We start from the raw sequence: 13,017 nt of genomic DNA, 5'->3' as shown, positions 1-13,017 counted from the left end.
TTACTTTTCTTTTTTTAAAAATTAAATTAAATAAATATGAATATTTTAATATAAAATATTAATTTTAATAAAATATTAATTTTAAATATCTTATTATTTAAAGTCCATATCTATCTAACAAGATTTATATGTAAACACCTCTTTATGGCTGTCCAACATTAATAAATTCAAACAACTTTGGGTTGGTATATAATAAAAAATAATGGAAAAAAAGTGAAAATTTTAATTAAAGTTTATTTGATGTTTTAATTGAAATTATTAGTTAATTTTTTAAAAAAATATATTAATTGAAAAGTATTTAAAATTATTTAAAAAATAAATTTAATATATTTTAATTATAAAAATATTAAACAATAAAATTATTTTTTTAAAAAACATCTAAAACAATTCAATGTTAGATGGAGCCTTCTTAAGCAGTAAATAATTCCATTCATTATGCCTCCAAGCAAGTGTACAACTTTTTTTCTTGTCATTACAACCCACCATTTAAATGCCCCATCTGCTGCTATGATATATAAATAAAGTGTCTTTGGGGATAAGCCAGTTTAATTTAAATCCTATCAACCTTCAATAAATATTGATAATAATGAGTGAAATGGCCAAAAGTTTCATGATAACACTCTCAGAAAAATATCACATACAGATATTTATTTTTATTAACTTTTTATAAAAATTATTATAATTAAAATTTTTTAAATTAATCTATTAATTTATTAATTATTTTATAAATAGAATTATTTTATTTTATTAATTTTTTTTAAAAATATGATATATAAAACACATTTAGTTACCTACTCGCTATTAAATTTTTTATTTTTATTTTTTTATCAGTAATAACTAATTAGATAATTTTTTTATAAAATAGTTGATAAATTTATAAATTAATATAAAATTTTTTTAATTATTTATCACAAAATTTTTTATAAAATTAAGTTAAAATTTCAAAAGTTTTATAAAAAATTAAAATTTAATAACTTATTTAAGTGATGGCTTGTAATAGTTACCTTAACACTCTCCCATATCAAAACCATAGCCTTGTTCCTGAAAGGATGATGCAACAAAGCTTCTGAAGTAATTATAATGGGGTGGCACAACTTTGTGATAAAACCCATTAAAAAAGTGCTTGGAAAATAAGCCATGCCAGGGTCTACATGCATGATGTGGCCATGCTAGGGTTTACATACATGATGTGTTCTTTCTTCCACAAGGCATTGAATTATTTGAAATTGACAGGGACAAGATTACCATGATAAAGTTGGGATCCTATAAGGGATGAAATAAAAGTTAGTGAAGGTTTAGTTGGGAAAAAATGTGACTTGTCAAAAACTTTATAAATAAAGTTGAATTGAGCCAGCCAATTCCCTTAAAACTACCTAATTGCCTTAAATTATCTTTATTTTTTTTCCCCTATAATGTGAATGATATTTTTTTAAAAAGTAATTTTAATTTACCATTTATCAACTTTAAGTTTATTAGAAAAAAATTTCTATCTCACCTGATTTTCATTGATAGCTTTGATTAAAATATTCACATGATGTGTGTCAGATAAGTTTTTATAATTAAAAATTTTATTTTTCTCTCTCTTTTTTTTTTATCATAAATTATTTTTTCTCTTTTTATAAGTTGCTTTATGACTTTTTTATTCTTATGACATATCACTCATTTTATTTAAATTTGAGTTTTTATTCTTTCAGTCTCTTAAAAAAAAAAAAATAATCCAGAGGTATTTTTTTACTAGTTTTAGGGCATGGCATGTTTACCCAAAGTTCATACACTTTTGTTGCGTCAATTGAGCAAATACCTATGCCTTCTCTGGTCTTGATCCAATTTATTTTAGCAAAACAAATTATTTGGCGTATACGCCATGGATATCTCCTGTTTCAAAGAACAGATCCATCATGGATTTGGTTCCCCAAGAAGGGGAATAGACTGGCAACTTCCAAGTTAATAAAAACAAAATATTTTAAGTTTGGCTTTCTGTGGTGGGCTAGTGCTCATTTGAGATGCCATATATAAATGATTTTCAAGAAATAGATCATTACTAGCAAATTAAGCAAACCCATGTGCTTATTTCGCCTGGTGTCATCAATAAGACCAAAAAGGTATGGCTTCTGATGTTGGAATGGTGGGCACTAGTTAGTGACAAGGGTCAGGTATTTTTCCATTTGTAAAAGAGTAAAGACCAGAAAAGAAAGATGTACAGGGCATCATTAAAGCTGGGGAATACATGTGGTCTCTGCTTCTTTTGGCAGAATGGGAGTCCACAGAACAGTACAATGTCCTTGCTTCCCGTTGGGAGCCGATGTTTTAAAATCCAACTCAATCTGCTGGCAGAATTGCACTTGATAATGCTGTTGGGAGTACTCTGTTTATCCATTCCGCTTAACTTTCGCATTCCTTAACACTAATAAGAAACAATAATGTTAAGATGCAATTTGTTTCATTTCTAGGTCATTTACCCGGAATCTTCCTTTCCATGAAAATGATGTAAGTTGAAAATATCACATTCTGGCATCCAAATTCTACCACAATTAATTAACAATTTATTTGGAACAAACAGAATAAGCAACTGCCATTTTGACAAGCTCTTGTGAACATTTATGTTGTATTCAGTTCTTTAAGAAATGTTCAGTAATCAACACAAACATAAACAATATACATATAACACAAGTTCATAAGTGAAAAAATTTAAGCAAAAAAAATGTTCATAATCCAATCACAGATCCAGTATAATCATGTCCACTTTTCAGACAGCATATAACCTTATAACTTGGCTTATTTTTGCTCGGCAAACAGGGCAAACACCTTTCTTGGCTTTGATCTCGCTCAAACAAGCCATGCAACCAGCCATGTGACCACAAGGAATGCATGCACCTTCTATGGGAGATTCCCAACATATTATACATGATGAAGAGCCAGCTCCATCCTTCACATCACTTGTTACAGAAGTTCCATGCTCTACAGGTGGAACAAATGAATCCACTGGACTAAAATCAACTACTGGATAGTGGATTGGCCCATCATTTAAAACCTCATTAGGAATTGGGGGAGCCGATGGAATTGAGTTTGTGATACCACTTGTTTGAACAACAGTAGTAGCTTTGTCATGGATTTCTACATGACCTTGATTACCAAGTGGCCCAGAAATAGGCACACCCCATCCATTGTAGTCTTCTTTTTCGTCCTTGTTTATCCATCCACTGCTGCTTGCCTCGGATAGTGTGGATGCAACAGCTGTGCCCCATCCATTGTGACTCTCACCATGTAGAGAATTTCCCCAGCCATTTGCATTAATTGCTTCTGGAATCTGTTGAGTATTAAGTGGTGGCCTTTCCTCTGTTGCAGACTGAATGGAAGAACTTAATGCCATTGCCAAGTCCAGAGCTTCTGCAGATGCTTGTTGTCTATTCACCGGAAATGCATTTTGAGTATCATGGTGAGTTGGCGGAGGCACAATCTAAACAAATGACAGTGGAATAATTAGGTGGTTGTTGCTTGGCACATTAAGAAATGGGAATTAACAGAGCAAAATGCCATTTGTTTGAGTACAACACACTAATCGCTTTCCAAACCAATCCATGCTACATAAACTTGTTTTTTCCCCCTCTTTTTGGTTTTGTTCCTCGGGATGCCAGTTTGGGGTAGCAACCCATAAACCCCATCTAATATTTCCCTACAAGCAACAATCAAGCTAAGCCTATTTGCTCATAATAGCCAATTGTTTCTTTTTTCTGTTGAGCATCAACTTTGATTATATCAGATGGACTAGATTCAAATAGAAGCTTGTAACACTTCCTCAACAAACAGTTCTCCCCTCTTTCCTTAGTACCCATAACAATCAAGCTTATGCCTCAAAGTAGTCCTACTTTAATTAATTACCTTCTCTTCATTCATTCTAGACGCGGGCATAGACAACTAATTATCCTTCTCAAATAAAGCAGGTACCAGTGTGCAAGTGGAATTCACTTATCAAAATGGATTTCAGTCTTCGAATGCATGATCAATTTTGGATTACCACTTTCTAATTGCAAATACCGACATGCCTCATTTCATGTCCTATTATGTGAATAAAGTGTCCACAGAAAAATGAAAATTTATTATGTTAAAATTAGTTCAGTGCTTAAAAATCAGAGTATATTTCTCGTATAAAATCGTACTCCATGAGACACTGTTATCAGTGACCACAACACATTGTGTAATATCTTGAATGGGAGTCAGCATAAGTTTTATTTTGTTCCAAATACATAATCGTATCTATGAACCAATTACAAGGATGCTGACTAATCAGTACGTTTAAATTCGACGCTACATATAAACAGCACAAAATGTGTAATATCTTGAATGGGAGTCAGCATAAGTTTTATTTTGTTCCAAATACATAATCATATCTATGAACCAATTACAAGGATGTTGACTAATCAGTACATTTAAATTCAACGCTACATATAAACAGCACAAAATGACAGTAGTATACCTGACGAATTCCTCTGCATGCATCATACAACTTGCGAAGCTGCTGTTTGTCATCCTCATTGGATGAGACAAATTTGTATTGATTTTCTGGTACAGAGACAATAAAAAAAGCTTCAGCTCAGGATAACCAAAAAACTTGACATATGATAAATATTAGGCCAATTCTCAAAAAATTCTTGAACTTTGGCGCTTTTTGCGATTATTTTAGCAAATTTAATGATTTGGTGTTGGAACTGTTGGAATATCACTCATGGGAACAACTAGTCCCACATCAGCAATGTGCAAAAAAAAAAAAAAAAATTTAAGAGTATATAAGTGTCAGCAAATCAAACCAAATGAGGAGCCTAATTTGAAACCCAGTTCAATGTGTAGCCTGCCAGTTTGATATTAACACTCTTAGGTCCATAATTCGCAACATGGTGCCATAGCAAGTCAGGGCCCGATTTTAGTTTTAGTTTAATTTTACGGTGTTGCTGCTGCATTTCCTTTCAGGTTTCAAGTGTCAACCGGATGTCCCCATTGCCACTTGAGGGGGAGTGTTGGAATATTGCTTATGGGAACAAGTCCCACATCGGCAGTATACAAAAAATTGAAAGGGTATATAAGTGTTGGCAAACTAAACCAAAATGGCTTTAGGCCATTTTGCTGATGGGGAGCCCAGTTTTGAAACCCAGTTCCACGTGTAGCTGCCAGTTTGATATTCACACTCCTAGATCCACAATTCTCAACAGGGACTTTAAAATATTTTGCAATTCTATCACCGGTATAGTGTTTGGCAAAATTGTAGGAAGAAAAATTATCGTCTTTTAGTGCCCAACATAAAGTTGTGCAAACATGAACAAAAATGCCATCACATCACAACTAACCCAGAGTAAAAGCAGACCATGTTGAAAACCTTCCAGTATTATTAAATAGTTACAGTGACAATCCTCAAATGCATGATATCACGTAGCAGATAAAATAAATGCAACGAGTTTCAATGAAATTCATATTGATCAAGTAATTAATGAGTTGCGCATTTGCGTAATGTTACCAAAGAGTCAAAGACAAATATCTTCCAAAAGAAACTGGAAAGTTGAACATGCCACTTCCCCCATCCCCACCCCTCCTCCTCTTTAGGTATTGCAAAGTGACAAATTTTGATTTTGAAGTCACGTATGATTCCCATAGAATGTATTTTGCCAACTCCCAATTCAAATATGATGTTTTTCTTACACATAGAAACAATAACATGAAAAGAAAAGAATATCATTTGCTAAGTAATAACTGGATGAATTGGCCAATGTGGCACAAGTGAAAAAATTAATTAATAATGACTTACTTGTAGAATTATCAAATATAGTGAGCCCTGGATCCAACTGATGAAATTTGGCCTCCTCAATCTTTTCCTTCCAAAGAGCAATGACTGTACGAGGTTGAGCATCCTGTTTATTAATCAACACTAAACTTGAAAGATTCACAAATTGATGACAGGATATATAAATAAGTAAAAGAGAGAATTTGACATTGTTAAGGCTGAAGCACAAATTATGGGTTATGTTCACAACTTTCAAGAAAAAAATTGTTAGACTGGATCACCTAGTTGGCAGTCAATGCACGTTGCTGCTTGAATGGTGGGAACTAATTCTAGTGGATTTTAACACCTAAAAGACGTATTAAAAAAACACTTCCAAATTCCGGAGAACCACGAGGAAGTACTATGAATATATTGCTGTAGGCCATAAGAGGATTTTGTCCATTTTTTTGCAAGTATACGGAGCTGTAGAAAGCAAAAAAGAACTATATAGATCCACCCAACAACTATGGAAGTTGTGGCTCAAGTATGCATTTTCAAAAAATCATTGTCCTTGTCCTTTGATGAAAGAAATTTATTTGATTAAAAATATAAAAACACCTATTGCTACAGACTTTTTTTTTTTTGTATTTTTTTGCAGCCATCCTTTGGAATTGATGGGTCCACCAGTTAACTATGCCATTTTCTATACAAATAATTATCCTAAAAAGACCCTAAAAATAAATATTCAACTGAACCACTTTATAACCTTGGAAGCATTCAAAATATTTTACATAATAATGCTCCAAGGCAGACAAGCACAAAAGACAATTGGTTCTAAAATCTAGATCATTAGGCTGGAAGCAAATTGAACAATTGGAATAACAGACCTGCATAGTAGAATAAATGGCAAGCTCCAGCCTAAGGGGCTTCATGGGATTACTGGAACCACAAGGTGTAACAACAACCCAGCTGCAAGCAATGAGCCTCAGTCAGCTAATTTAATTGATGCTGTATGAAAATGGTAAAAAAAAAAAAAATTAAAGCCTTCAATAATAGAGGTGTAGCTCATATAAAATATCCAACCAGAATCACTAAAGTTTCAGCCCTGCTGCAATTTTATAATGCAAACAGGATTGTGCAAAAGTATTATAAGAAAAGAATAATAGAATAAATGCATTAAAATTAAAGTGGCACTATACGTACATTTTTCTAGATAATAATGGAGGAGCTAATGCTTCGAGAAAGCCAGGACCATGAAACTCCCATAGCCATCCAGAGAAATAGCAAATATGATTCTAAAAAAGAAGATGAGAAAAATTATAACTTTGGCCATAGAATCATCTTATGGTATCCATGGCAAAATTTGGAAGATTTGCAATTTTGACACTCGTCAAGCTTACCTCAATAGCACGGACAACATTGGTATGCCCCTTTATTCTTGCAACATCCAAAGCAGTGTGACAATCATCATTTCTCACTAGAGCATTTGCTGACATATTAATGGAAGTAAAACCCATTACATTCATTGCCAAAAGTGAGCATTGAACACGCAACTTATGCCTACCAAAGTTCATGATTCAAGGCTTATAGCAGCAGAGAGATCTTAAATGTGTCAAAACATAAAAGGCATACCTCCACTGGAAAGAAGTAATAGAGCAGTCTTCTCCAGGCCTCTTTTTGCTGCGTGATGTAAAGCAGTACCCGCATGACGCCCTACATATTATGAATGTGCATTTGCATTATTTGTTGGCGAGAAAACACCAATATCTCCAGGTAGTTAAACAAATGACTGATAAACCAAAATGTGAAACAAATCAAGTATGGAAATGCTTTGCATATGCTCTGCCACAGAAACTAACCAGGGCGATAAGCATTGACATTGGCTCCCATTTCAATCAAAGTTTTGGCAACATTGAACAGCCCAGAATCCATGCAAGACACAATGAGAGGAGTTTTCCCTTCTTTGTCAATCCACTACACCCAGGAAAGTAACTTTAGACTACAACTTTCTCTAAACAAAGTTCCACACACCCAAAATTCCCACTTGCTAGTCAATTATGCATTACCCCGAGAAAATAAAAAAAGGTTTGCAAAATAAATTAGCGCGCTACCAAACCAATAAAATTATAAAACTGCAAACACAAAATTAAAGAACTTCTTTATCACTCTCATGTACACGATTATAAAACCACTACACCTGGCTTTTGGCCTTTCTCTTGGCCTCTACACGTGTCCATATCACAGAATAAACTGACTTACAATCCTAATTAAAATTGGTTTATATTAAAAAAAAAAAAAACATTGTGCAGAACATTGACAAAAAAAAAGTAAAATCATCCAAAAGGCATATTGAAAGCAAAAAGTATGGCTTTATTATATACCTCAAGATTAGCACCTTCTCTGCAAAGAGCTTTAATAGCATCAACATTCCCAGAATTAAGAAGCTGATAAAGCATCTCTCCTTTGGATTGGTTTCGGCTCATTGAATCAAGACTTTGGCCCATAATTAGAAAGCTTTTCCTCTCCTTCTTCAAGAATTGCAGATATGGATATTTTATGGATGAGTGGGAAGAAAACTTAACAACGAAGAAGAGAGCAAATAATTTTTGCGGTGGAAACTTCCAATCAGAGTTCGTTGAAGTTCAACCTGAGGAATATGTCAGGTGGGTGAGGGTTCACCATATCCCGCGGAGTCAGAGGCGTCTATTGGTGTGATCATGAATTTTTAAAATTTTCTTTTTCTATTTTAAAATGTTTTAAAGTTTTTAAATGATATTTTTAATAAATATTCAGTTCAACATTTGGCCTATGAATAGTTATAATCTATAAAAATAGTCATAATTAAATCTAGAATAGAAACTTAAATCATTAATGATATGTTTTTAATTTGAGGGCGAGTTGGGATGATGGGCTATATACAATTTTGGATATCATAATTTAAAATATGATAAAAATTATAATTTAATTTATTTTTTTTATAAAAAAATAAGTTATTCTTTGAAATATAAAATAATTCTTTTATTAAAATTTATAATATTTTAGTTTATGGCTTTTTGTTATAAATTAATATTTATAGTTTTACTATTTATAATAATTTAATATTTTAGATTTGAATTAATTGCTTCGCTAATGGTGAATTTGAAGGATTCAAATAGAACATGATACCATGAACAGAAAACAACAGAACTATAAGAGAACAAAAAGGAGCATTTCAAGATGAAAAAACTATCTAAAACTCAGTTCTATTGTCTTAGCTTTCTCTCCTGAATCATTTATCAGACTGGGCCACCACTTAGCAACTTCACTAACTCACCTTTCTTCATCTTTGAAAACCCTTTTATACCACGAGCCTTTGCAATTGCTCTCAACCCTGGCAGCTTCAATGAACTCAAATCCTCGTGTTCAATCTCCTCTCTTTTATCACTATACGCATCAATATTATCAATATCTGAAGACTCCTCTCCTGTTAACTCGTTGAAAACATCACCTTCAGAGAAAGAGGACTCTGGCTCCTGCTCTAATTCCAACTCAGCCTCCTCTGGCTCCAATTCTGTCTGCTGGGCAGTATTAGGAAGCTCCTCAAATTTCTTCTTTTTCTCACCATATAAATTCAAATAAGGTGTAGAATTAACAGGATCTTCATTTGCATTTATGGGCTTGAATTTCACTTGAGGAACTGGAGATTTGCGTTGGAAATTTGATGGTGGTCTGGTAAAAGAAGAGGAATTAGGTTCTGGGACTCTACTCCTTTCTTTGTCATTTAGATTTAGGAAACTTGTGCTTTTATCCTTACTCTGTGATCTGCTCTGTTCCTGATGGTCCACAGCAAAGTCTTGACTGCTGACTTTTTTCTTACGTTGCTCAATTGAGTGTTTCCTCAGCAGCTTAAGAAGGGAATCCACAGTTTCACTCTCTTTACCTTTTCCTTTGGGGGCTTCAACCTTCTTGTCTTCTTTGACTGCAGCTCTTTCACGCAGCTGAGCCTGTACCTTCCTGAATAGCTCAACAATCTCTTTATCTCTTGGCCCTGGGGCTGCAGTGGCTTGGAATTTGGGGGTATTGGGGAGGGAAAGTAATGGCCCATTCTTCGAAGTTAACAAATCAGATTCATCAAGATTTTCAAAGCTGTCTCTCTCTTCATTTTGTCTGTTACTGTTTCGAGAGAAACTCCGTCTGCTTTGCTTTGAGAAGTCTAGGTTTCTCTTAGGACCACCAGAACTTGCTCTGCACACAAAAGATGCGGCTCCAGAAGCACATTTTATTGATCCAATCTTAACCTGTGAATGAATTCTTTGATTACCATGAGAAGAACAAGTGGATACAGCGACTGCTCTTCCAGAAATTTCTGAACGAGGGAGATACCTGCCTTCTGAAGGTTCATAACCTACAAGAAGCATATACCCATAAATAAAAACAGGAAGATTATTCTGAAATTCTAGATTTGGTTTTTGTTTTTGTTTGATGAGAATGAAATTCTGGACTTCAAGAACTTCACTCTCACCGTGAGAGTCAACCAAAGAAAAATGTTGTGACAGTGTCTAACAACTTTTATCGCCCACAAATTGAAATAAAATACAATCTTGCTGAAAATGCTATGTTTCCAGCATCATCCCTGCAACCTTCTTAGTTTCCATGCATTGGATAGAGCAATCTTTTTGCCTGTCCTTTGCAATTTGCACATAGAACCATCTATGCTTTACTACATCTACTCTCTGCACTTCAATAATGAATTAAATACAAGAAACAACACCATCTTTCACAAAATCACCACTACACGTTCTACCACAATCATACACTTCCACCATTCCGACAAGTATTTATGAAGCCAAAAAAGAAGATAGGCACCACTCTAGATATATAAGAGTTCCTTCCCTTCCAACCACTGGCAAATGAAGTAACAAGAGATTGTATGTGCAGCCATTACTAATGTTGTACGTTGAAGCATCCCTCCCCACTAGCCAACTACTTGTATGTCATAAGTTAAATCTCACCAAAACCATGAACAAATCTACCTGTGTCCCCACTATCACTAATGAAGTTTACCATTGCCACCAACTCAAGTGCTAACATAATTTTAAGATGCACATCTACCAAATATAGGCTAAATTAAAGAATATTTTGAGGAGTAGCCATAGAAGGAATATCAAGGAAATCAAGCCAACTCCAGAAATCATATACTCGTTAAATTCTCGAAGAGTATACAAATGCCAAAAAGGCCAAAGTCTAAAACAAATCTATTATCATATGTAGAAAGAAAATTTTCAAGTTTCCAACTCAAAAGAATCCACGGAATATGTCGATTCAATATCTAAAACAATATAAGGATCAAACGCAACAAGAAACAAGCAAGTTAGAAAAAGCCAATCAAAGAAAGAGAAACACCAGTACCATCAAGATAACGAGCAAAAAGTGAATACCTCAGTTTTGAAGAAAAAGAATGCAAGTTAAAACACAAGCTAGAAAACAGAAGAGAAGCCTCTCTCACCATGCGATAACTAAAATCATTTCATCGAATAGATGGTGGGCAACAATCTCTTCGTACCAGCGGGATGTAAAAATAAAAAATCACAAGAAAGTTCCAGGAAATGCAACACGCCAAACAGGTGGAATCTTAGACTCCTTGAAGCTAATACAATTAATATATCTGAGCCGCTGCAAATTCGTTTGATAGGAAAGTAACTACTGGGAATTAAAAACCTCGAAATAGCACAAGTTTTCATTCCTCTTTTTCCCTTTGTTTCCTAGGAAGCAAACAGAGAACACAGAATAGAAAAATAAATACCTGGAAGGTTCTTAGCGATGAGATGGACTGCTTGAGCCATTGCAGTTTAAGATGGTGCAGTAATCTTTGTTTGCTTAAATCAAATTATGTAGGAATTTGATAAGGGAGTTTGGTTATTACGAGGTAACAAAAAGATTTCGCAATTTGGTGTTGCCCCTTGGGCAGCGCAGGACCTTATTTTGCTTGCCAAGAATTAGTTTCGTGGGTTTTAGGATTAGTTTCAAATCTAAGGGTCGTCATTTTTTATTATTTAATTGTAATATATATTTATATTATTTACATATAAAATATATATAGATATTTTCACATATAAAAAAGAAAAAGACTTATTTTAAAAAAAATTAAAAATAATTTCATTAAAATTAACTCTTTTTTTTTTAATTTAATCAGAATAATATTTTTTGATGATATATTTTTTTTATTATCCAAATGTTAAAAAATATGAAATTTTAATAATTTTATTTTTTAAATTAAATTATTAAAATCAATTTAATTTAATTGAAATGAACAACCTAAATTAAATTGTATATATTTTGAATTATATTAATTTCTTTTATTTTGAAATTTCAATAAATAAAATTATTTGTTTAAAATTAAACATCTCACACTTATAATTCCAAACTCTTAAATAAGAGTAAATACCATTCGATTCAAATAAAAAAAATCAAAACGAATCGACTCAATTTGAAAATTTAATTCAATTTAATAAAAAATTTAGTTCAATTAAATTTTTATTTTAAAAATTTTTAATTATTTTAATTTGATTTAATTTAATTTTAAATATTAAAAATTTTAAAAAATCAAACCAAATAAATAAAAATGTGTGTTTTTAAAGCATCACTGCGTCATCTTTGGCCTGGAGTTTAAGAGCATTACAAGCCAGACAGGTTTAGTGCTTAACACTTGCTATCAGCATTTTATTTTCTTACAGCTTTTACTCAAATCAAATCCTGTCCATTCATTGTAGATGACCTCAACCGTTGAATTAAAACTATATATTCAACTTTAAAAACACAAATCCCAGCCTCCTCTCCTGCACTCAATTCTCTCTCTCTCTCTCTCTCTCTCTCTCTCTCTCTCTCTCTCGTTTCTCCTTATTTTTTTTCTTTTCCCTTCAAGAGAGGAATTGCTCTTGTAAAGTTAAAATCCAGAATACAAATATTTTTTTTAACCCAATTTTTGTGCCTCCCTCTTGCAAAGTTTTTTCTTTTCCTCTCGATTCCTGTCTTTCCCTCGTCTTCTGTTTCTTTTCTTTCCAGATTATAATTATTTTTTTTAACAAAGTTAAAACTATGTTGTAAATCTGTTGATGAAACTGAAGACTTGGCTTGGTGTCTTTGACTTTATGAGTGAATATCAAGCTGCTTGAGAGATCCACTGTCATCTTGTTGTTTAATTTTCGCTTCACGTCAATTGCAACAACATGCAATGGATGATGTTTAGTGAAATAGATTCAGGAGCCTTTCTCAGTGAAGATAATTTGCAA

At 33.1% G+C, this 13,017-nt stretch overlaps 2 protein-coding genes across 2 annotated transcripts; both read right to left on the bottom strand.

The window, feature by feature from the left end:
• Positions 1–2,588: 2,588 nt before the first annotated feature.
• On the bottom strand, positions 2,589–8,468 carry LOC110635470 (putative E3 ubiquitin-protein ligase XBAT34). The gene is made up of 9 exons (XM_058129027.1): positions 8,131–8,468; positions 7,609–7,723; positions 7,382–7,462; positions 7,150–7,238; positions 6,953–7,044; positions 6,637–6,718; positions 5,795–5,897; positions 4,475–4,560; positions 2,589–3,457 (listed from the first exon to the last, which is right to left on the bottom strand). Exons 1-9 carry the CDS (start codon positions 8,251–8,253, stop codon positions 2,747–2,749), a joined length of 1,482 nt encoding a protein of 493 aa, XP_057985010.1. The 5' UTR covers positions 8,254–8,468; the 3' UTR covers positions 2,589–2,746.
• A 411-nt stretch (positions 8,469–8,879) lies between these two features.
• On the bottom strand, positions 8,880–11,731 carry LOC110635467 (rho-N domain-containing protein 1, chloroplastic). Its single transcript, XM_021784811.2, has 2 exons — positions 11,532–11,731; positions 8,880–10,133 (listed from the first exon to the last, which is right to left on the bottom strand). Exons 1-2 carry the CDS (start codon positions 11,569–11,571, stop codon positions 9,025–9,027), a joined length of 1,149 nt encoding a protein of 382 aa, XP_021640503.2. The 5' UTR covers positions 11,572–11,731; the 3' UTR covers positions 8,880–9,024.
• Positions 11,732–13,017: the final 1,286 nt, after the last annotated feature.

This window comes from Hevea brasiliensis, chromosome 10 (genome assembly GCF_030052815.1).
Source record: "Hevea brasiliensis isolate MT/VB/25A 57/8 chromosome 10, ASM3005281v1, whole genome shotgun sequence".
Lineage (NCBI taxonomy): Eukaryota > Viridiplantae > Streptophyta > Magnoliopsida > Malpighiales > Euphorbiaceae > Hevea > Hevea brasiliensis.
This window is presented reverse-complemented; position numbering and strand designations above follow the sequence as displayed.